Source organism: Dermacentor andersoni, chromosome 4 (genome assembly GCF_023375885.2).
Source record: "Dermacentor andersoni chromosome 4, qqDerAnde1_hic_scaffold, whole genome shotgun sequence".
NCBI classification, from domain to species: Eukaryota; Metazoa; Arthropoda; class Arachnida; order Ixodida; family Ixodidae; genus Dermacentor; species Dermacentor andersoni.
This window is the reverse complement of record NC_092817.1, coordinates 72,105,168-72,126,538: the sequence shown is the minus strand read 5'-3', so window position 1 is coordinate 72,126,538 and position 21,371 is coordinate 72,105,168. Positions and strand designations below refer to the sequence as shown.

Here is a 21,371-nt window from a genome sequence, read left to right as displayed (position 1 = left end):
CGGAAAGAAGCGCATATACTGGTTTTCATAAAAAAAAAGAAAACATAGAACAGTTATTCTCTTTTTATTGTGCTCTAGTTATCCTGTTCAGAGACAGGCGCAGAAAAGTTAGGCTTAATCGAGTACGTTTAACGAGTAGTTGAGCGAGCATGGAATCCTCAAGCATGCTCTTCCGGGCACAGCCTGGAAGAGCAGCGTTTTGTGCTGAAAGAGAATGTTTTGTTTCCGTGAAACTTCTTTTAGCTTGCGTATTTCTGCAGAAATGGTTTAAAGCGAAGCTTTCTTTATGAACCCTCCCGGACTTTTCTGACCGTGGCTGCTGGATGCTGATGCTGTCTTGCCTTATAGCACACACTTAAAAAAAGAAGAAAGGAAAAGAAAGAAAGGAGAAAAAGAAGGATTACGTGCGCGATGGTGATATTGAACCTCGCTCCCCTAGCAGAGCAGCCTGGTGCTCCAGTCATAAGGCCACAATTCCTCTTTTTTTTTTTGTGTGTGTGTGTCCATGTAAACACATCACAATGAACCAAACGTACGTACAGTCAACCACAAAAGCTTACGGACCACGGGATCTCAGAAAACGTTCAATTTCCGAGCAGCATGCAACAGTAGTCCGTAAAACCAAACATCAAAACGTCGCTCACATGTACTGGTGGAGGATGTAAATACGAATACTAGGTTGCGTTCTGAGGCTGCGCAGATATAAAGCTTTCTCTCGGATATCGTATTCTCTAAAATTCTGTGGTCTGGCGTGCTCGAATCTAGCCGAGCTACCGCCCCTCCTACAGCTTTTCTCAAAATTCCTTCGCAGGGCCAGACTGTCAGGCAGAGAGCCACAGTTCCCTGGAATAAAGAGGCCACCAAGGAGGTTTTGGAGGCACTACTCATAGTGAACAACACGAGCCTCGACGTCATAATAAAGTTTATTCCATTCCATTACTTTACACTTGCTTGTACCAGGTTCAATTGGGCGTACACTTCTATCGTGCCAAAGCCAACTAGCTCTTTGAGATGGCCGCCGCGTTTGCCCCATCGCACAGCACGGGTGCGCGAGAGCCCGTGCCTGCTTGCCAGTTTCCTTTACGCCAAACGAAGCAGGAATGAAGTGAGCAAATATATAGCACTTGATTAACCGCTTGACGAAAGCTTCGTTTCACATTTATTCGAAGATGTGCCTTGGATCTGCATAACCTTTTTTTTTTTCATTTTTGTGCTGTGTGCTTTCGTTCAGGGCTAGTCAAGCTGTTTCTAATGCAGCTTTTTTTCCTCGTCACAACCACTTATGTATGTGGTAAATAAAATGAACTGTATAACTTGCATGTCATTTTCAAATGCGGGTGCGTACCTTCAGTCATTTTTTTTTCATTTGAAACCTTAAAGAGACACTAAAGTGAAAAATTATCGGAGCTCTACTAAAAACAATACCATGCCACAATATCAAACAAGGCATTATTCTTACAAAGAGGAGTGGTTTGATAAGGCAGAAAAGACGCGAGAACTAAAGACCGGGTGTCCGACTCCGCCTTCATGTTCCCGTCCAAGTTGACCGTGACGTCACGGGTTTGGACGGCGTCTTTCTGGGTTTAGTTAAATTTAGGAAATTGGCAAGTTAGCAAGCTAAGGCATAAGCATTAAACAATATTTGAAATCTGTGACGTAACGCTCATCTACAGGCACTGAGGCTTCAGCTTTAAAACTTGCATTTTGTCCTTCCCTTTCTCTTCCAACAATCAAGGAGCGATACTGCCTCAAATTGAGTTTTGAAAGAACGCTTTATCAGTATCCGAAATGCTTCAACCAAAATCTGCGCGTGTCCTGCGTAGCTTGCGTGCCATGTACGAAAATACCGCGATAAAAAGAGAAAAAACTGGCCGACGCTCACTGATCTCGTCCTCCAGGTCCCTGATGATGTCCTTCAGCTCCCCTCGAGTGGCTGTCTCCCTGACCGCTCGTGGCGGCCTCTTCTTGTAGTTGAGCGCATCCTTGAGCTTCTTGAACTCGCGGTTCACGCGGCTGTTCTCCACCTCCAGCTGGACGATCTTGGTCTGCAGCGCCGACATCTCTTCCTCCTTGGCGCGAACCTTCTTTTTCAGGCCGGCGATCAGGTCGTTCTCGATGTCGCTCGGCTTTTCCTTCTTGGGCGCGTACTCCTGGATCACTACGGCGGACGGCGCTGCTCCTGCTGCGACCTGCGTGAAACGAAAAGTAAGACAGGCATCAAGGTTAGTTTTTTCAGCCTTCCTCTAAAAGGACGAAAAAGCACAGACGCAATTCAGTCACGTCGAACAACATTCGAGCAGTCCTTCCAACCTTCTCCACACCATGTGGTCACGACGTATAGAGCGTTACGTCATGGCCGCTCGATGAAAATGCGCATGGTGTGCCTTTAGTGCGCCTTTTCATCGATCGCCCGTGCCTGAACATTCTACCTTCGTGATATTATGTTGTGGAGGAGGTCTAAAGGACTTGCAAATTCCAGCGACCATGGTTATGTAATTACGGGCTTAAATTTTATGCGGTCAACAGCCGTATAGTTTCGCGAGAGTTCTGTAGCGACACCTTCCTTCTCGAAGCTGCGCCGTAGTGCTCGAGCAAGCTATATATTTGAGAAGAACTTGATCGTGAGAGAGTTAGTATCTAGCTTTGGTGTGCATTATGCTGCTTGGTGCGAAGTAAGTAACAGGAAACACAGAAGTAGGGTACACAGACAAACGCTCATTTGTCTGTACTCTGTCTCAGCTTTATGTTCCTTACGTTGCATTAAGCAGAATAGTGCTCGAGCAAGGGGCACCTGTCAAAACGCAACCGGGTCGCGGTTATGTTCGCTGACATCACGAAATGAAGAATCTCTTTTTCAGCCTGTTTTCTTTCTTTTTTTCTTGACCGTGCACAAATAAAAGGGGCGCGACGCCTCGTCGTCTATTGGCCCGAGCTTCTTAGCTGTTTTCATAAGACTTGGGTTAGCTCCTTCACCTCACCAAGCGTGTGTGATTCCTGCAAGAAAACCCTGCATGTGTAACGAATTTCAACACCCAGCATCAGTAGGTCTTGCGTTACATCCCGAACCTCCGCAACGCGACAACGAAAGTCGGAATCTGAAGCTTTGTGGGGCTGACGCGACAGCACACTTCTGAAAGCCGCGACATTTTGTAGTTATCGATGTATCGCGTAGGCGGCGCTGTGTGTTCCCACCTTCTCGAGTTCTTCCTTGAGCACTTTGAGCTTGCGCTCAGCGTCATTCAGTTTCTCCTTAAGTTCCATGTTGTCCAGCTGGAGCAGTTCCTGGGGGCCAGGCGGCGGCTTCCTGCTCAGGCGCAGCTGGCAACGCTTGTTTTCGGCCATGAGTTTGTCGTTCTCGGTCTCCAGGTCCTGCGCCTTCTGACGAAGAATGTTGGCCTCCTGCTCCACCAGCTGCAGCTGCCGCTTCAGGTCCACCTGCAAAATCAAGGAGCCCGGAATGCTTGGTGAGTCGAGTAAGCCGGAGTGTTTCGTCGGTCCCGCGTGGATTTAACCTGACACGTTTTCGGTAAGAGCCATCGGGTGAACTTAGCGAACTCTAGAAAGCAAATCCGTCTCGGTGATGACCGTTGCACATTTTAGCCCACCGCCTGCGCTTACTGCTATGTTTAGTGACGCTAGTCGAGAAGCGATTTCAGTTGCTCATTGTTGAGCCGGTTGTAAAAGTGGAATTGAGGGGGAATTACCAGTGGTGTAGATAGTGGGTGGTGGGTGAACATTCACGAAGATGGGAGAACCAGAGAAACTGACGGTCGTTGCGAATAGAATTTCTAAAGCACGGACTCATGAGCTAGCTTGTATACGCATAAGCTATGCACCCTGAAAGCGAGTATACTGCCTAAAAATGCTGATCAACTGACCAGAAAGATCCCATAATAATTTACGATAAACAGGGAGGCACACACGTGCTTCCCTGTTTATCGTGCCCACACATCTCCTTGTCAAAAAACAGTAATAAAGTATTCAGTTTCTTGCTTGGTAGCGGCTTTGAAAAATATGCTAAGGATCCGCACTAAAGCCTTTGTGGAAAGTCAGCGCTTGTCCTGTCTCAATTTTTCCTTCGTCCTTACTGCGCTATGTTACTTGCATTACGGTGAAAAATAGATCTGCTGGGATGTTATTTGTGTTGTGTTTTCATATTTATTTTTTTTCTTGTTGTTTAATGTTATGTATGTATATATGTATGTATGTATGTATGTATGTATGTATGTATGTATGTATGTATGTATGTATGTATGTATGTTTGTATGTATGTGTGTATGTATGTATGTATGTATGCATGTATGTATGTATGTATGTATGTATGTATGTATGTGTGTATGTATGTATGTATGTATGTATGTATGTATGTATGTATGTATGTATGTATGTATGTATGTATGTATGTATGTATGTATGTATGCATGCATGCATGCATGCATCGACCACGTGAAATTTCGTTCTGCGTGCCCTGTTTGCGCTACACACCACAGAATGAAATTGATCATACAAACACTTGCATTGAACAACGTTTTGAAGCACGTGACCACTGCCCACTCCCTATTTCCTTTTTTTTCTTCCCTCTAACCCTTTAGACACATCTGTGCGTCCTTATCAGCAATTCCAAGAGGCTTCAGATTGGTCTCCACTGCTGAGCTGAACCAGAGGAAAAATGTCAAAGCTCTTCATAATTTATGCATGCAAACCGAATCAAGTACCGGATGAGAGATGGTGCAGCCAGCGCCACACGTACCGTAGAAAACGGCTGATGGACCACGATATATGTGCATTGTGAAAACACCTCATTAAAGAGGTTGAAAGAACGGTTGAAAAGGTTGAAAGGCCTATAGTCAGGTGACTATCTAATGTCACCTTTTGCCCCAAGCATCATTGCAATATTGTATAGTTAACCAAATAAATAAATAAATAAATAAATAAACTATTCTGTTAACTCTTACGAACAAACACCGAGCAAGGCTACAGTGATTTTCACCTCACTATCTGAAAATAGAGCTTTTTCTTTTCCAAAAGTGTTGAGGAAACGCCGCGTGGAATCCCCTATTGAATCACCACAAATAAAACATCAACAGGACAGTATAATAATACTCTAGCTGACATTTCCTAGTCTCTGAACATAACTCGTGCTCAAAGGTAGCCCTCACATTTGGCCACCACAACACAGTGCGAACGCCCAGAGGAGACGACTCGGGGCAATTTTGCTATCAGCGCAGTTGCGCCATTACCTAATACGAACGAGGGTACTGTATACTGTTCCAAGAAAGTCAGCCAGTTTCCTTTTCTTTTTATTTACTCCGGCTACCATATTGTCCTGCTGTCATATCCCCACCCTTGCAAGGCCATACCTGTAGTTCACTGTCCAGCGACCGGCTGCGCACGATGACCTTAGATGCCTTCCGCCGGTGCACCTCGATCTCCGTCTGCAGCCTCTCGTTCTCTCGTTCTTTCTCGATCAGCTTCTGACGCAGCTCGCGAGCCTCGTACTCTAGGAGCTTGGCTTTCTGTCGGTGGTACACGTCCACATCTGCCTCGTTTTTCGGGGGCGCCGGCAGCTCTACTTTGGTGAACGGTTGGCTCACCAGCTTCTCCTGTACAAAAAGAGACACCCCCGCTCGCTGGAGAAACACCCACTCGCACTGGTCGTACCACCAGGAGAGTCGCCAGATCATCAATAAGACCCAAGTGAAAAGGAAAGGGAAGTGAGCTGCCGATGACCAAGCACAACGAAAGTGACAACTTTCAACGAAAGAAAAGGTGATCCACGTGTAAGCGAACCTTCTATTGTAAACCACAGTAACGAATATAACTTTCTGGGATATCACTTCTGGCTGTGCTTGTTGCTAATGTGCTGTACACTTGTGTATATGTGTTCTTATGGAAGTAAATCAATTGGAAGCAACACATGTGTTATTCTGTCGCCTCTCTTGCTGCGCCACAATTCTGGTAATTAAGGTAACAACGTTCCGGGAACTGGACCTTCAGTTTTGGAGAGGCAGTGATAAACAAGACCTTTGGTTGAAACCCAGGCAGAATGGTTGGGCTTCTTTTCGTTTTCCCCTTCAGCTTGCTAAGCAGCTTGCGCATCATCTTCGTTCACTTTGAACGCCGCCGAAGGAGCCGCGCCTGTTTAAGGTAGTAAAGCAACTTTTTGAACTATCGATTGGTGAAGCTTTACGTTTTTAAGGTACCAAAAGCTAGGAGGGAAGCCGTAGTAGGAAGGTGTGAATTAATTTTGAACAAAGAAAATCCTTAAACTTGCCCCCAAATTACGACACACAAAATTCGAGTTTTTGTTTGCCTACTGCCTACTCCCTTGCCCTCGGAATGCGGCCGATGTGGCTGGGACCCCATGGCAACCAGACAACTTGTACTCAGCAGCGAAGTACTGCAGACGCTGATCCACAGTGGCAAACTCAAAAGTAACACTATTATAGAGGGTACGTACAGGTTTAGAGTACATAAGACAAGCGTTCGAGAGGGTGTTGACAGTTATTTCTGAGTAAAAAAGGAAGTGCAGCTGACTAGGCAGTGCACGAAGCACTCATGCTACTGTATGTACAGGAAGAAGTGCCCATGTTATACAAAAAATAGAGGAAGACACTATTCTGTAAAGTTATGATGGTTGCAGTAATTACTGCGAAATGCGTTGCGTTTCTTCGGGAACGCAACATATCAGGTGTCGATGGCGCACCACAAAAGCTTAAGCTTTTTTTTTTTCATTATTGCTAGAAAAAGGGAGTCTCGAACAGACGTCGGTTCAGTACCCCGTAAGTAGTGCCAAGATTATTTGTCTTACCTTATTTATTTCTCTCTCAGCATGCTACGTTACTCTGCAGATGCAAAAGAAAAAAGCGCGCGTTTTATTTAGCACAGCGTTCATTGCAGCATTGCATTGCAATAGCCGTGATGTAAAGAATGAAGAGCATGAATCTCCCCGCTTTTAGTAATTCATCTGTCAACGCAATACATTTCATCTATTCCTTCAGTTCTGGCTTAGAAAACAAAACAATGTCCCCATGTACCTCTCTTGTTATGCTGGGTTTTCAGTATATACGCGGATTCACATGTGACTCACCGGGCAAGCCCTAGGAAAACAATTTCGTCCGTAATCTATAGCGAGCTCTCATCCACTTAGTGTCGTGGAAGCCCTACGTAGGCAGCGACTCATCGATCTATACGCATACGCTATGAAGAACCCACGGCTCAGAAGTTCGTTACCCCTGATGACGCATAAGGTCAATTTGCGCTGCCACTCACCGTGTGTTAAAATCCGATATTTTCTGCATCCCGTGACTTCGTTCAAGAAACCTGCACCATAGCTAGTCACAGTATGTGTGATCAAAATAAGTTCACCTGTTCAGTGGCTGTAACTTCCCAGTTTTAAATGACGATCCCAGAACAAGTATGAGTTCCAAGGTGTTTCATTTTAGCACGTCTATGCTTACCCAGTAGCTGCAACTTCTCATATTGATAATGACGGCGCATGTAAACCCACGCTCCAGTGTACAAAGCCGCTGCCCTTTTGACGTTTGTTCCTCCAGAAAAGTGGCGTCTTATTCCAACATGGCGGTCCTCTATCCAATCACGGTTTCACACACACTCTAAAAACTAAGGGAGTGCCGGGCACTCTCTTTGAGGGAGTAGCTGCTTGTCCCATATTTCACTCTCTTTTCGAGAGTAGATCGACCCTCTTTGAGAGAGAGTAGGTCAACTCCTCCTGACAGAGTTTTGTTACTCCACCGCAAGGGATTGCTAGTACTCTTCCGCAGAGTGATAATACTCTTCCCACAGGGAGTGCTAGTACTCTTCCGCAGAGTGCTAATACTCTCCCCACAGGGTTAATAGTACACCGCCAGACCGAGTACTTCTACTCCCCCAAACAGAGTGCTTGTACTCCTTCAGAACAGAGTGCTAGTACTCTTCCCAATACCCTCTTAGCCAAGTCCTGGTCACGCATGCAGGCAGGAAATCAGATCAAATTAGGGCCGCTGATATACTGTTCCCTAGGCGGCTCCTCAGAGACACAGGCCCGATTCCAAGCGGCCTTCAGAATAGGCGTGAGCAAAGTTATGCAGGATTTTAATGTCATTTTTTCCTGGCTATTTGCCGACTACCGTGAGGCGTGACTGCTCTGAAGCGGCCTATGCGTATGCGTCACGAACGCCCCTGAGGAGAAAAAAAAGTGAATTAACGCTTAATTTGCAAACATCTCCGCAAATTTCACAATCAGGAGTCACACAATCTAATTAGAATACAATTGTCAAGGAAATCACATACTTATCAAGAATCACAATGCTATATACATCATGTGGATTCGAACCCGCGTACACTCACATTTGTACAATTCAAAACACACATCATAACCATTACACCACAGCACCGCCACGCCCAGTTGTGTTCTTTTAGAGCTTATATATATACCAAACGTATTTGATGAATCGGCTGTGGTGGGTGGGGTTTCTCTGCAGTGTGCTGTGCTGTTGTGTACTGGAATACGTGTGCGTTTGCATCATTTCCATTCCTTGCTACGACTAACGAAGGAAGACAACGTAGACGACAACGTGAGAACTATTCAAGGCTTGTCGTCACCGCAGGAAAATAACAAATGTGCCGTTCAGCTCATGATCGAGTGCTTCTCCAGTCCATGTTCTCCAAAATACGCGGATACAAAGTATTGCGCCAACCATCCACGTATGTGAATTTAATTCACGCGTATACTGGTGAGCAACTGCGACGCCAGTACCAGGCATTTCGAAGTGCCTCACGCTGCCGTGTAGGCGTTCTTTTCAAGTGCATTAGTTTATAGAGTTTGGTTCAGTCCGCTGTGAGCTGTTGTCCTGCATTAGCAGCGGATCGTTAGCGTTTTGAAGCGCATGCATTCCAGCATTTGGAGACTGCTTATGCCGATAGCCGCGTCAAATGCATTGGCACGCATGTTTAAATGACTAATGTGTCCACTTGTTACGCGTGCACTGCTCGTATCCTGTGGCAGTGCTCGTTCTAAAAGCTTCGAAGACCATCTACACTCATGCGTGTGTTCAATTTATATATGCACAGGATGGACTTGCCGGCTAGTTGGTTGAGCATTTTAGAAGAAACAGCGCAACACAAGGACGACGCAAAAACATGCCACACCACGAAGCGCTGGTGTGGTTGATGCTTTTTTTCGTCCCTGTGTTTGCGCTGTTTCTTCTTCCACGATTCACGCACACCACAGGTACGCGAAAGTTTAGGAGCATAAGTGGTTTAACTCTGTTTTCCCCGTTTTCTCTCAGTGTCAATGGCACAGTGCGTTGCCCGGAATTGTGCACGCTTACCCCCATATGCAGAAATGCATCATAAATTGAAGCCCATGCTTGACTTGATCTAAACGACGCAAGTCGTGAACGCACCAAAAGAAAGGCAGTGAGCGTCTTGGGGGACGTTCGCACCAGGCGTCGTTTATATCAAGTCAAGCATGAGCTTTGTGTTAAGATACATTTCTGAATACGGGGGCTAGACATCTGCTTCTTCCAGAAAATGTCGAAGAAACGCCCGCCAAAACCAGGCACATTCGTAAACTTAACTAGGCAATACGAAGCTCCATAGAAAAAAAGAAGAGTGGTATTAAAAGCTTTCAGTATTTTTCTTTACTCCAAAATAGTTGCGCTCTCGTGGCTTCACTGTACAGAGATAGTGCAGCGTTAGCTAGAAAGCATGAATTTCCTAACTCCATGCCAAAATAAGCTTGTAAAATTTAGGTGCTAGAATCCAGGGTTTGTAGCGATCCTTGAAAATCCTTTATTTCTAAAATGCCATTTTCAAGGCGTTGAAAACCCTTGAATTTTTAGAAGTACTGCAAAGTCCTGTACACTTGGCTAGACTTAGCAGACATTGCCAAGCGCTTTTTTTCCCTTCTGTGACACTCTTTCGCATGTCACAGAAAATTGTCTCTGGAGGTAATAGAAGGAAAGCGACATCCTTAAAGTTGAAATTACAAAGGAGCTGCAGATACCAGTTTTATGCACATGGAACCGGCGACAAATGTGCTTGGAGGAGCAGAAGCAGGAAGCTCAACAGTTGAGGCATTCGAAGAGAAGCCGTGAAGAGTAAATTGAGAGCGACAGACACAATAAAAAGAAATTAGAAATGACTATTGCTTATTTGATGGTGAAAAAAGCTGAGGCAACAGATGACATCACGTACACTGTCAAACCAAACCAAACAGTATTCAAAAACTGCAAATGTTGCAGGTCCAAGTAGTTAATTGTGCTATTGCAGAAAAAATTTGAGCGCTTTCTTGAAATGCTTCCTTGTGTGCGTTTAGTGGTGGGCGGTGAAAGGCAAATTAGCAGTCTTTCAAATGTTTGAAATCACTGAAATGCGATTTGTTTTGTTTTCTTTTGTTTGCATTAAAGTTAACCGTGTTCTTGAACAAGTTATTGCCTGTCCAAACTACTACACACATTGCACGAGGTCCTTGAAGTTACTGTGTCGGGGCCTCGAAAGTCCTTGAAAACCATTGAATTTTTTTCTTCAATATTGCTACAAACCCAGTAGAACAACTGTCATGGAGTAAAAACCTTGGCTGAACAGGGGCTTATACGCAGAGCACAGGAAGACTAGAAATGCAGTAGTAGGCATGGAGGGCCCTGAAAAAAATGTGCCACATCCGCTCGTCTGCCTTATGTTTCTGCACCGACTGTTGCATTTTTAATAGAAGTGCACTTTCTGTTCTACTCCAATAAACGCAACATTACGAACTCCATTGTGGGGCAGTCCTTCAGCCAGTGCAGAACTTTTTCTGTACATCCGAGTCAGCTCTGTCATTTTTCCAGCATTGTAGTACAAGATTTGTTAAACTGGTTTAGCAAAATATGAGCAGTATACTCTTTAATTAGCTGTTTATTTGTATGCACAAGTTCAGGTCCTCAGTTTGGTTGCATGACAAATTGCCATACCTCAATAGATACAAGAAACAATTTTATTACAGTTTAATAAAATCCAAACAGTAATAATCACAACAATATAATGACATACATTTCTTTTGGTACGTATACAGCCCATGTCTTGGCAGTGTATAAATTCAACTATACACCGCAAGTACTGTGTCCTGACCACTATTATTCACATGTGTAAAACCATCACAGCAATTCAACAAATATCACAGTAATTAGTGACATACACTTTGTAACTGCTTTACATGAGCATAATGTATACAAATGGTCCCTGTGTACCTACACATGACTAGTGCCACCCGAGTACTATTACTCACAGGTGTAAAACCAACAAAGCAGTTCTTTAAAAAATATCACAGCGCTTAGTGACGTACATGCTGTAACTCCCTTGTAGAAACTTAATACAAACACGTGAGGACACAGAAAGCTAGCAGTGGGCATACATGGGAATACCACCGCCTCAATATTAATTCACAAGTGTAAAACCAACCAAGCAGTTCTTTAAAGAATATCACAATGCTTAGTGACATACATTTTCTAACTAGCTTATATAAGCTTTATACAAACATGAGAACATACACAAAGCTAGCGGTGCACCCGCATAGAAGTGCGGCCATCTGAACACGATTATTTGCAAGTGTAAGCTCAACAGAACAGTTTGTTATAGTGACGCACATTTTGTAACTGCCTTATACAAGCTTAGTGCAAGCACAAGAATGCAGAAAAATATAAATTTAAAACTTGCTCTATGCATACACAAACAGATCAACACAAACGGTAAACACCGCTTGGAAGACAAATGTGACTGTGGCAAAGCGCAGTGCTGTGCCGGTTGAAATTGCCACCCACAAAAGTATTGAGCAATGCTTAAACCACAGGCAATAAAGTGCTGAAAGACTGCGTCTCTAACGTAACTATTTTAATTCAAATTTCCTGAATATAGGGCTCGCTTGCAGATAAGGCATCTGATCCAACTGACCCGATTTTACACCTGCTACATGCATACAATGCCCTCAGATATAACTGGTAATAATAATTATAAAAGGCATTTAAAAACTTGATAGTATGATGAAGATGCATGACTAGAAAAGTTCTGTCCCCCTCGTACTTGTTAAAAAGGTGTAAGTACGACACATGTTCTTTTTTTCCTCAATTTTTGCATTAATGGACAGCCGGGAACCTCGAACCGACACACAAAAAAAAAAGATACTGCTATGTTAATAGTGTTATCAATAATTTTTTGTGAAAGCTTTTTTACAGACAAGTTGCAGTCTCGTTTCTGGAGGTTGAGCTGTATCTTGCAAAATAACTTGAAAAGTGGTCACATGGGAGCATGATATCATAATGTTAGTTTCAGTTGACTCTCTTGCCCTACAAGTCGCTGCTCACTGTGGCCAGTGATGCAACAGCAGTGTCTGTGTGATTTTCATCACACTTCTGTCCTATGCCATTCTTACCAGAGTTGGCGGCACATAGATACCCAAATTTCGATAGTGTTGCTTTCTCAGGTGGTTGCTTTTGATTTGCTCAATATCAGTTGGCACTTCAGCTGCATCAAACTTCTTTTTTACCTCTTCAACAACATCAACAACAATCTTATGACACCTGTGTTGTCCTTCTAGTTGCCTACAAAGACCAGTCAATCTAGCAACAACACTGACAGTCTCTACTATCTTGTAATGGGGGAGAGGTGTGTCCCACCATGTGTTCCACATTGTTGTCACTATGTGGGCTGGCTGGGGAGGCAACAACTGTAATGTTTGCATTTGCATATATTAAAGTGATGCTTGTACTGTGTTATAACACCTAACTTAGTCTTGCACTTGCTGCACAATAACACTGGCTCACAGTCGTGGTGAAAAGCTTTTGTATGTTGCGCAAATGAGTTGTATCCACTACAAAAAAAGTCAGTGATAGCACACATGTTGCTCTACCAGGCCTGGTGTGGTTCCTTCTGACACTGCTGCTGATGCTGACGCACTGCTGCTTGCCTTGTACACTGTTGCAGCTGCAGTAGACATGGCAGTCTCTGTATCTATTGCTGCCGTGTCATCTGTCATGGTAACTTCCAAGTGGTATCGGGCTCACTTCTGCAACAGAGATGTTGTTTGCCCCTTGAGGGCTCTCATGATCAGGGCCAATAATTTCGTAGGCATTGTCTCCTGCATCAAAGAACCAATAAGAACAGCATGAATTAATAAACATAGCTCTAAAAAGTACGGACATCAAGACTTAACCACGAGCTTTGCACATAAGTGACCGGGCTTAATGAATAATACTTCCAGGAGGAGTTACACAATTGTTTGTGTATATTACAGTAAAGCCTCATCAGAAGATATTCAAGAGGCACGGGAAACATGTCTCTCGAAACCAAAAATTTCGAGACACTGAGGAGCCAGACTAGATCACTTTATTATGCATCATCACTAAAGTATGTTTTGATATATCTGAAGGAATAAATGCTCAGGGTGGCTTAAAGGGCCCCTAAACCACTTCTCGTCATTTTTTGAACATTTCAAGTAAACACGCGTATCGAAATCAGAATGCCGTCACGATCGACGAAGCCAAATGCCAGAGTGCGTAGCACTGCCGGAGCACCACAATATGAAGAAAATGACCCCGTGCGCCTCTCTGGATCTATCCTGCACCCCCCAGTTTGTCCTGACATCACCAGGCTGTCTCTGATGATGTCACCAGTTTCCGGTGCTGTCGATTGGTCGAACGAAAGTGTACGACTGCCGGCAAGGCCTGCAAGCAAATACACACACTCCTTCTTCCTCGTCGTGTTGCGCGCGATGCCATTGTGGGCAGCCAATGGGGGCAAAGAACAGAAACGCCAACAGAAGGGTCTCCCTATGAGGCTCTTCAACACGAGTCACCATACAGTTCCGTTGTATTAGCGCCACCCCTCGCAGGACGACGGGCCAGCGCAACAGCAACAGAGCTCGTTGGTGTTGGCCTGTCCCGTAACATTTGGAGGTGTACTAGGCAAGGAAAAGACGATACTGTCCATATGGCGTGTACCAGATGAAAGAGTAAAATGAGTGGGGACTACTTTTCGATAATCAAACACACGTAGCTCCACTATTACTGCACCGTTTCGAAAAATTCTCGTGGCTACCTGTTCATTGCCTTATTGTGTAGAACTGCAACACCGCAACTAAATTTCAACCTCGGTGGTTTAGGGGCCCTTTAAAGAAGATATTCACAGCTTTTTAGTGACTGTAGATTGTGTTAGCTTCCTTCCCAACTTCTGGAATTTGAACACTTCACTTTGCAAGCCTTGTTGCTCGCAGTACCTTTGAGGTGCTCTTAGACGCTCGTCAGCTTCAACTGCCGACACTTTCTGCCCTGCACTGTCCTCGTTTCCCTCCTTTTCTGGTTCATGCTAAAAGAGACATGCGCGATTGACTTGTGTAAGGATTGCGTGATCTTTACGCCCTTCGGAGCACACAAGGTGCACAAAGTGAATGTGTCTGGGTTGTGTCCCTTCGAAGTAGTGAATACTTAAAAAGTCATCCTTAGTAACAAAGGTGTCTCTTGTATACAGTATTGTTAACGTGGCAAACATCGGAAAACCAACCAAACCATTTTCAGATGTCTCATTACAACCAAGTGCATCTTGTAATGAGATTCTACTGTACTGAATATTTTTCAACTATGGATCATCTGCATGTACATATAGTCACAAAGACATGTTGTGTGGAATGGCGAATCGGGAAACAGTTCGTACTCTTACTTTTTGTCCCTAACATAAGCAGCTGATAACAATATGATAAAAAAGCAGGCAATGAGGCTAGAATGGAACATAATCCTTCAGCTCTAAACAGTTTTTTGGGCCCACATCATTCCCTCATATGACATAAGGAAACAACTTGATTGCAGTAATGGCTGCATGTGATCTGAGTTGATTGAAACAAACTATACGTAAGGTTGTCCTGTATGTAATTTTATCAGAGTGCTTTTTAGATGTCCTGCTGGTGATCCTGGCTGCGCGATGCTTCTCATGCTTTTTGGCACGATTCCTTTTTTTCCACTCCACTTTTTTTTCAGATTTTCTCCCCTTTCCCTTCCTCCTTGTGTAAAATAGCACACTTGAAGTATCAAATCTGTTGAACTAACGTGTGTATCAAACCTGTTAACATGTGTGCTTCTCTGTGGTCTGTGTTGTATTTTTGCGCTGCACAATTCAATTCAAGATGAAAGATGGAACGTCCCTGCCTTTAGTTTAATTGTGTGTGTGTGTGTGTGTGTGTATGTCTCTCATGTTTTGAAATAAATGTACATTCAGGAGTGCCTGCATGCCCTTCTCTCCTGCTCCAGTGACGAAAAGGAGAGCCTGTTTATGTACCATAGTAAAAAATTCAAAGGTTTTCGCTGTGCCCATAACATCCCTTATCATATGGATCTGTCACAATACAGAGTAGCAGTGGTCCATAATACTAGCCCATCCCAACATAATTATAAATTAACACATACCGACATGCTGCGAAACAGCTGTTGCAAAGCCGCTGGTGAAGGCAATTTCCGCAGCACTGCAGTGGTACAGCCGAGTTCCACCAGTATAGTGACAAATCCATATGCGTGTTAGCAACTCACTAGTTGCTGATGGTTTCATAAGCTTTACACTACACAATAAAGTAATCTAGACAACTTTGTTGGAACAAATGCACATAATTAGGACACCACTTAAACACTAACACGATTATTTGCCCCCAATCTCTCACTCACTAAGGGATAATACTACTGAAACATCGGTGGAGAGCTCAGATTAACACAGCCCATAAAGGACAAGCGTTCTTTGAGGAAAACAGCTATAACAGCGGTTAGTTTTCTTGATCATTTTATGTGGTAGCTTTGATTTAAATGTCATGCAGTACTATAAGATACGAAGTGCCGCATTTCTAGCAGCAGAAGGCATCAGGCTCATGGTACAACAGATTTTTGCACTGTTTGTCAGTGAGCCGACACATACAAAGAAAACCGAATTCACACATACATATACAGTGCCAAGTGCACTTCTCCTTCTGAAAACGCAGCCACCAGTTCCAATGTTGCTGAAAGGAAAGGTTATATAAAGTGCGAGACTGCATGGAACTGCCACTTATGACTGTAAATGTATGGTCTGCTGATTGCAGAGGTAGTCACATACTATTTCTAGTCTCTTTTAGAAGCATCACTAAAGAATAAATTAAAATCTATTCATAAGTCACGAATTTCATGCACCCACAGTTTGGCTAAATAACCTGTGAGAAAAAGACATGTTTACCTGGAATAGCAACCTTTTTTCCTGCTGCAAAACTTTCCTTCGAATTAATGAAATAACTTCACAGCGTCATAATGCGTTTCTCGCAACTACTTGCCGGCAGTGGCGAGTTAGTGTTTATATCCGACTCATTGGGCGACAATACTGCCAAACACAAATGCTTCACGAACACGAGAACACGTCCCTGGCAGAGAATAGCAACCATATATGCCTCTGTGAGACATGATCGCACCTTTGTGGTCAAAGTGTACGTTAGAACGACATTACCATCTCATTAAAAAAAAGCCTCCGTACAAGGCAGCCACCAACTGCATAATGTGAAATTGCAACTGATGTCCACTTACTGGTGGCCTGTGTTTGAGTCACTTTTAGCAGTTGACTGGGTGCTGAGAAATGCACGTCCTGGGTTGTCCCAGCAAAACATACAGGGTTATGTCAAATGTTGAAAATATATATATGCCGGCATTTCATCAGTCGCAAAGCAAACGAGTAAACTAATAAACAACTGTAATGTAAACAGAGTACACATCATAAGATAGGCTGTCAACTGTTAATGCATTACGCAAAAAACCTAATGCATAGGAAAGACTATATGTATACACACGAAGCTGACACACAATTTAATTCGCTCTAGGTTTTTCCGTGCAGTATATTCAAATTATTATGTCTCGTGGTTAAGCAAAATTAGTGTAAATTACGAACTAAATTATCTACCCTGGAAACTTTTCTTCAATATGCACCTGTGCGCGCTTCGAACGAGTAGCGTTGTAAAATTTACGTACATAGCATTTAACATAGTTGCTGAACACGGATTTCCTTTGCCCTGTGTCATGTACAGTGAGCTACATATATCTGCCCCCCCCCCCCCCTTTTTTTGTACTAGCCATACTGCGTGCCACTGCACCTATACGCACGTCAATAAACCTCACGACACAAATAAAAAAAGCGCCAATCACCCATGCCTGCATGTTGTAGTGGGCCTAACCTAACCAAGCATGGGCTGTTGCTTTTTATAGTAAACACAGGCACCGTGCTCATTGCAAGTATGTATCATGTCGCTAAGCAAATATGCAATTTCATTGTACCACTATTTTTTTATCACATGGATATATCTGTTGAGAGGCAAGACAAAAAGCAGTCACTTCTCAGAACTAATCAGCTTTCTTAAAACACATTTTTAACTTTTCAATGACACTTGCTGCTATGTGTTTGTCTCCAGAGAGCATACTTGATTTGACTTTCCAATCAGAGACATTACATAAATATACCATGTTAAGATGACTGCCTGGAGCACGTGAGAATTTTCATCTTCGTGTAACATACTGTATCTTGATTTTGTTGACATTTGGTCAAATGGTACACCCAATATACCCACATACTAGTTTTCTTGTCCAAATAACATGCCAATGTATTTTGATTTTTTGGCATTGGCTCCTCTGCACTACGTGAAGTCGCGCTGCACTGGCTCTTTCACATCCTCGTGTCCTTGCAGCTGCCTTCTTGCGTTATATAAAGCGGGTGCCTGAAAAATATCGTATGCAAAAGTCAACACAAGGGCATGGTGCAAAACAACATCAAGACAGTCAAGGCCATGGCAATAAAAAAGTCTTAGCTCTTAGTCTTCCTAGTGAAATGCATGCAAAACATCCAAATGACTGCAACAGTCAACTGCTAAACTAACTTCAATTTTTAGATTTAAGCAAAAAAACAAATAAACCACAGTTCATCCTTGTTTTTCATGAATGTTAGAGTACTGCTGCTAATGAATAGAATATTGGTCATTTTCAGACGTCATAGTTCTGTCACGAGTCTGGTGTATCGCAAACACCACTTGTGACACATCCTAAGCACGTGCACAGTGTGCCCCCCCCCCCCCCCCCCCCCCCCGCACCATCCCTGGTTGTGCCACTGCTGAAGCCATAATTTGAGGATTATAGCTGCAAACATGATGCTCAGTAGGGATGAAAACATTGTCCTTCAGCTCAATGGATATATGGATGTGCCTATAAAAAAAGGGCAACAAGGCTTGTTATGGCAAGCTTACCCACATTTCAATACTAACAAGTTCACTGCGGCCTGCATCTAAGCTTACTAAAAGGCATGAACTTATTTTCATGCATGAGGTGCGCAGTGGAGTTCATTTTTGACAGACCCGACTACTGCTGCAGTTTGAAATCTAGCATTTTAGATTCTTGTAGGCATGTAAAAGTTGCAGTTAAACCGCAGTTATTAGTTTATTACACCAACCTATTGTTCTGCGTACGACAGAGTGGTAACACGGAATTAAAGCAACATTTTATTTTGATATTTTATTTCTCTACTAAAAATATTCAAGCGATAAACACATCTTGATCTGCCATGCTATAGCAAAATTACGCTTGTAACCCCCAGAGGAAGGCTGATTTAGCTGTTCATATGACATAACTCTGACACGCCAACTCATATTAGCAAATGCACAGGCATGTCCAAAACAATAAGCGCATGCAAAGCGCCCCTGCAATTGTAATTCCACACAGCAGCCGTTATATTCGATGCCGATGCGTAACTAGCTGCTCGACAATTCACCGAGTTCGTAGACATAAGCATCCTTTCAGTTTGGCACCGTGCACGAAAACCGCAACAGGAGACAAAACCAGACCTATAATCACACCATTTCAACATGAGCAAAAACAGTTCAGTCTTAGGGATAAACACTGTGAGAGCGATTTAGTGCGCGACGGCGACGAGCGACGGCTTCGAGCGACAAAACGGGCCGTCGCTTGAACAGATGGCTCGGTTCTGGAAATCTAGAAAACGTCGCTCGTCGCCCAGAAGTGCTATGAGCGACTAGCCAATAGCGCGAAGCCGGAACTGGATGTACACTGTCGTCCTTTATGAAAGGGAACACGCGAGCGCGTGGCCTGCGCTCTGCGGCGGCTACCTACAGTGCCATCAATCTACGGCTAACGAAAGTACGTCCGCTTTTGGCGTCATCTTTTGGCAAACAAGATAACGACCGTGCTTGTGCACCACGCTCGATTTGTTGGCGGCAGACGACGCGCTACAGCCATCGCCCGTTGCGCGAGTGAAGAGGCAGCGTAATCTAGCAGCGCTTGTGCACCGACCATGACTCGTTATTTTATTTAGCCAACAGATGACGCCAAAAGCGCACGTGCTTTCTTAAGCTGTCGGTTGATGGTGCTGTAGGCAGCCACCGCAGAGCGCATGCGACGCGCTGGCGTGTTCCCTTTCATAAAGGACGACAGTGTACATACATCGCTCAAATACTACCGATTGTCGCGCGGAACGAGCAAATGATTCAATTTTTATACGTGCAAGGATAAGAACGTACTGCAAGACCTCCGGAAATATTTTATGCTACTTTTTATAGTAAAATACATCAACGTAGATTACTAAAGCACGCGTCACGCGTGACTGCAGCCCTCATGCCGGCAACACCGGGGAGGCGTCGCTCAAAATCGTCGCTCGCACGGAGTACGACTTGTAGGCGACGAGCGAACGCGACAGCCATCTCCGTCGCGTCGCTTGTAGCTGCCGCGCGCAAGATCGCTTATATGGGGTTTATACTTTTTTCAGCATAAAACATGGATTCCTCATGCGTTTTCAGTAAGTTCAAGATAACGCGCCCAACTGACCTCTTGCAGCATGCAGCTGAATGCCTGCGGCAAAGTTTCTAACTAGCACTGGTGCTGCACGTAACTTCAGTGGTCGCAGATTCCCCCTGCGCGAGACACCGTCAAGCGCGCGGTTTATTTATAAAAAAAAGCATGCTGCCAGCAAAATGACTCCTTCTGTTATGTGATTCCTTAGTTCAACAGCGTTCCGTACACAGTATACTGCCAAACTGAATAAATTCAAACACACAAAACGCACGCTAATCACGCTCCGCATAGGCTCGGAATCACAGGCTGGTGAGCGAACCATTTTAAGCGTCCTCTCGCCTGGCGTCTTATTGAACATACCATAGTTCAGGCAGCGTTTGCGATCTTTAAAGCTCTTACGGACAACGGCAAAGTGATAAAATCACATGCAGTTATCGCGACGACTGGCTTTTTCGATTGACATCGAGAGACACAGCGCGTATGCCTAGGCCTTTGTCAATCGCGTCGGCTAAGCGCAGCGACGACTTCCTGGCGATAGCATGACATATACGGACAATGTGCACCTAAGTTAGAATTCACTTACCGTGGAGGATTTGCTGTTATATCCAAGGCATGACGAATGACTGTCGTGTTTTCGTGGCGACGCGAGATGGCTGACATACGATCTCCCTTGGCTGGCCTTTGCTGCTGCTGTGCTGCTCGGCGGAGGGATCACCTTTCGGTGCTGTGTTGTTCCGCGATCTTGAGCGCGCGCGCGCGCGGTGGAGCAACTCCGAGTGAAAAAGTAGAGCGCTCGCTACGCGTTCCTTTGAACTGCGGCGGCCTGTTCTCTTAGAAGCAAAACAATGTGTTCTTTGCTCAGCGTGCATGAATGATACATTGCCATGTTAGGGGCCAGCCACCTACAGTTGAAGCAGAAGATTACGCTACGTTTTGTTTTCTATTGCCGCAAGAGTCTCTCTTTTCTATTGTCGCAAGAGTCTTTTCACTCTCTCTCTCTGAAGGGGAGAGTGAAAAGCACATTTCACTCTCTCCTTGGTGACAGAGTGAACAATGCATTTCACTCTCCTCGACATTTTGCGAGAGTAAAACGACGCTTTGAAGAGTGAACCGGCAGCTTCACTCCTGCGATACCCTTCCTAGTTTTTAGAGTGCAGAACAGCGACGTGACCGCGGTGCCACTTTGATCGGTGAAGTCGAATGAGCTAGGTGATATGCGCGTCAACGCAGTCTGAGATCTTGTAAAGCAGCTGTTGTTGCGATCGGTGCCAAGGGGCACAAGTATCCACGTGCCCAATCCGGCATCATCGTTTGCCAAAGCTTTCACAAACACTCTTTCGTCCACTGCTGTGTAAGTTAAGTTTTGTTATGGCGTGCCTACGCCGAACCCCCCCCCCCCCCCCCCTCAAAACTCAATACACGCACACACTAACATAACCTTCATTCCGCTATGAACACTCTCTTCGTTCGCCTGCGCGCTACTGAATTACCTGATGCCTGAAGAATTCTGTACAAATACAGCGAATACAATTCATCCAACCCTGCATCTTG

At 44.4% G+C, this 21,371-nt stretch overlaps 1 protein-coding gene across 1 annotated transcript in view; it reads right to left on the bottom strand.

The window, feature by feature from the left end:
- LOC126536292 (uncharacterized) overlaps positions 1 to 21,371 on the bottom strand; it is a 64,689-nt gene that overhangs the window by 34,585 nt on the left and 8,733 nt on the right. Inside the window, exons 3-5 of the mRNA XM_050183194.3 lie at positions 5,361 to 5,603; positions 3,193 to 3,435; positions 1,883 to 2,189 (exon numbers count right to left, since the gene is read on the bottom strand). Of these exons, the coding sequence (XP_050039151.2) occupies positions 1,883 to 2,189; positions 3,193 to 3,435; positions 5,361 to 5,603 (793 nt within the window). The remainder of the gene's footprint in view (positions 1 to 1,882; positions 2,190 to 3,192; positions 3,436 to 5,360; positions 5,604 to 21,371) is intronic.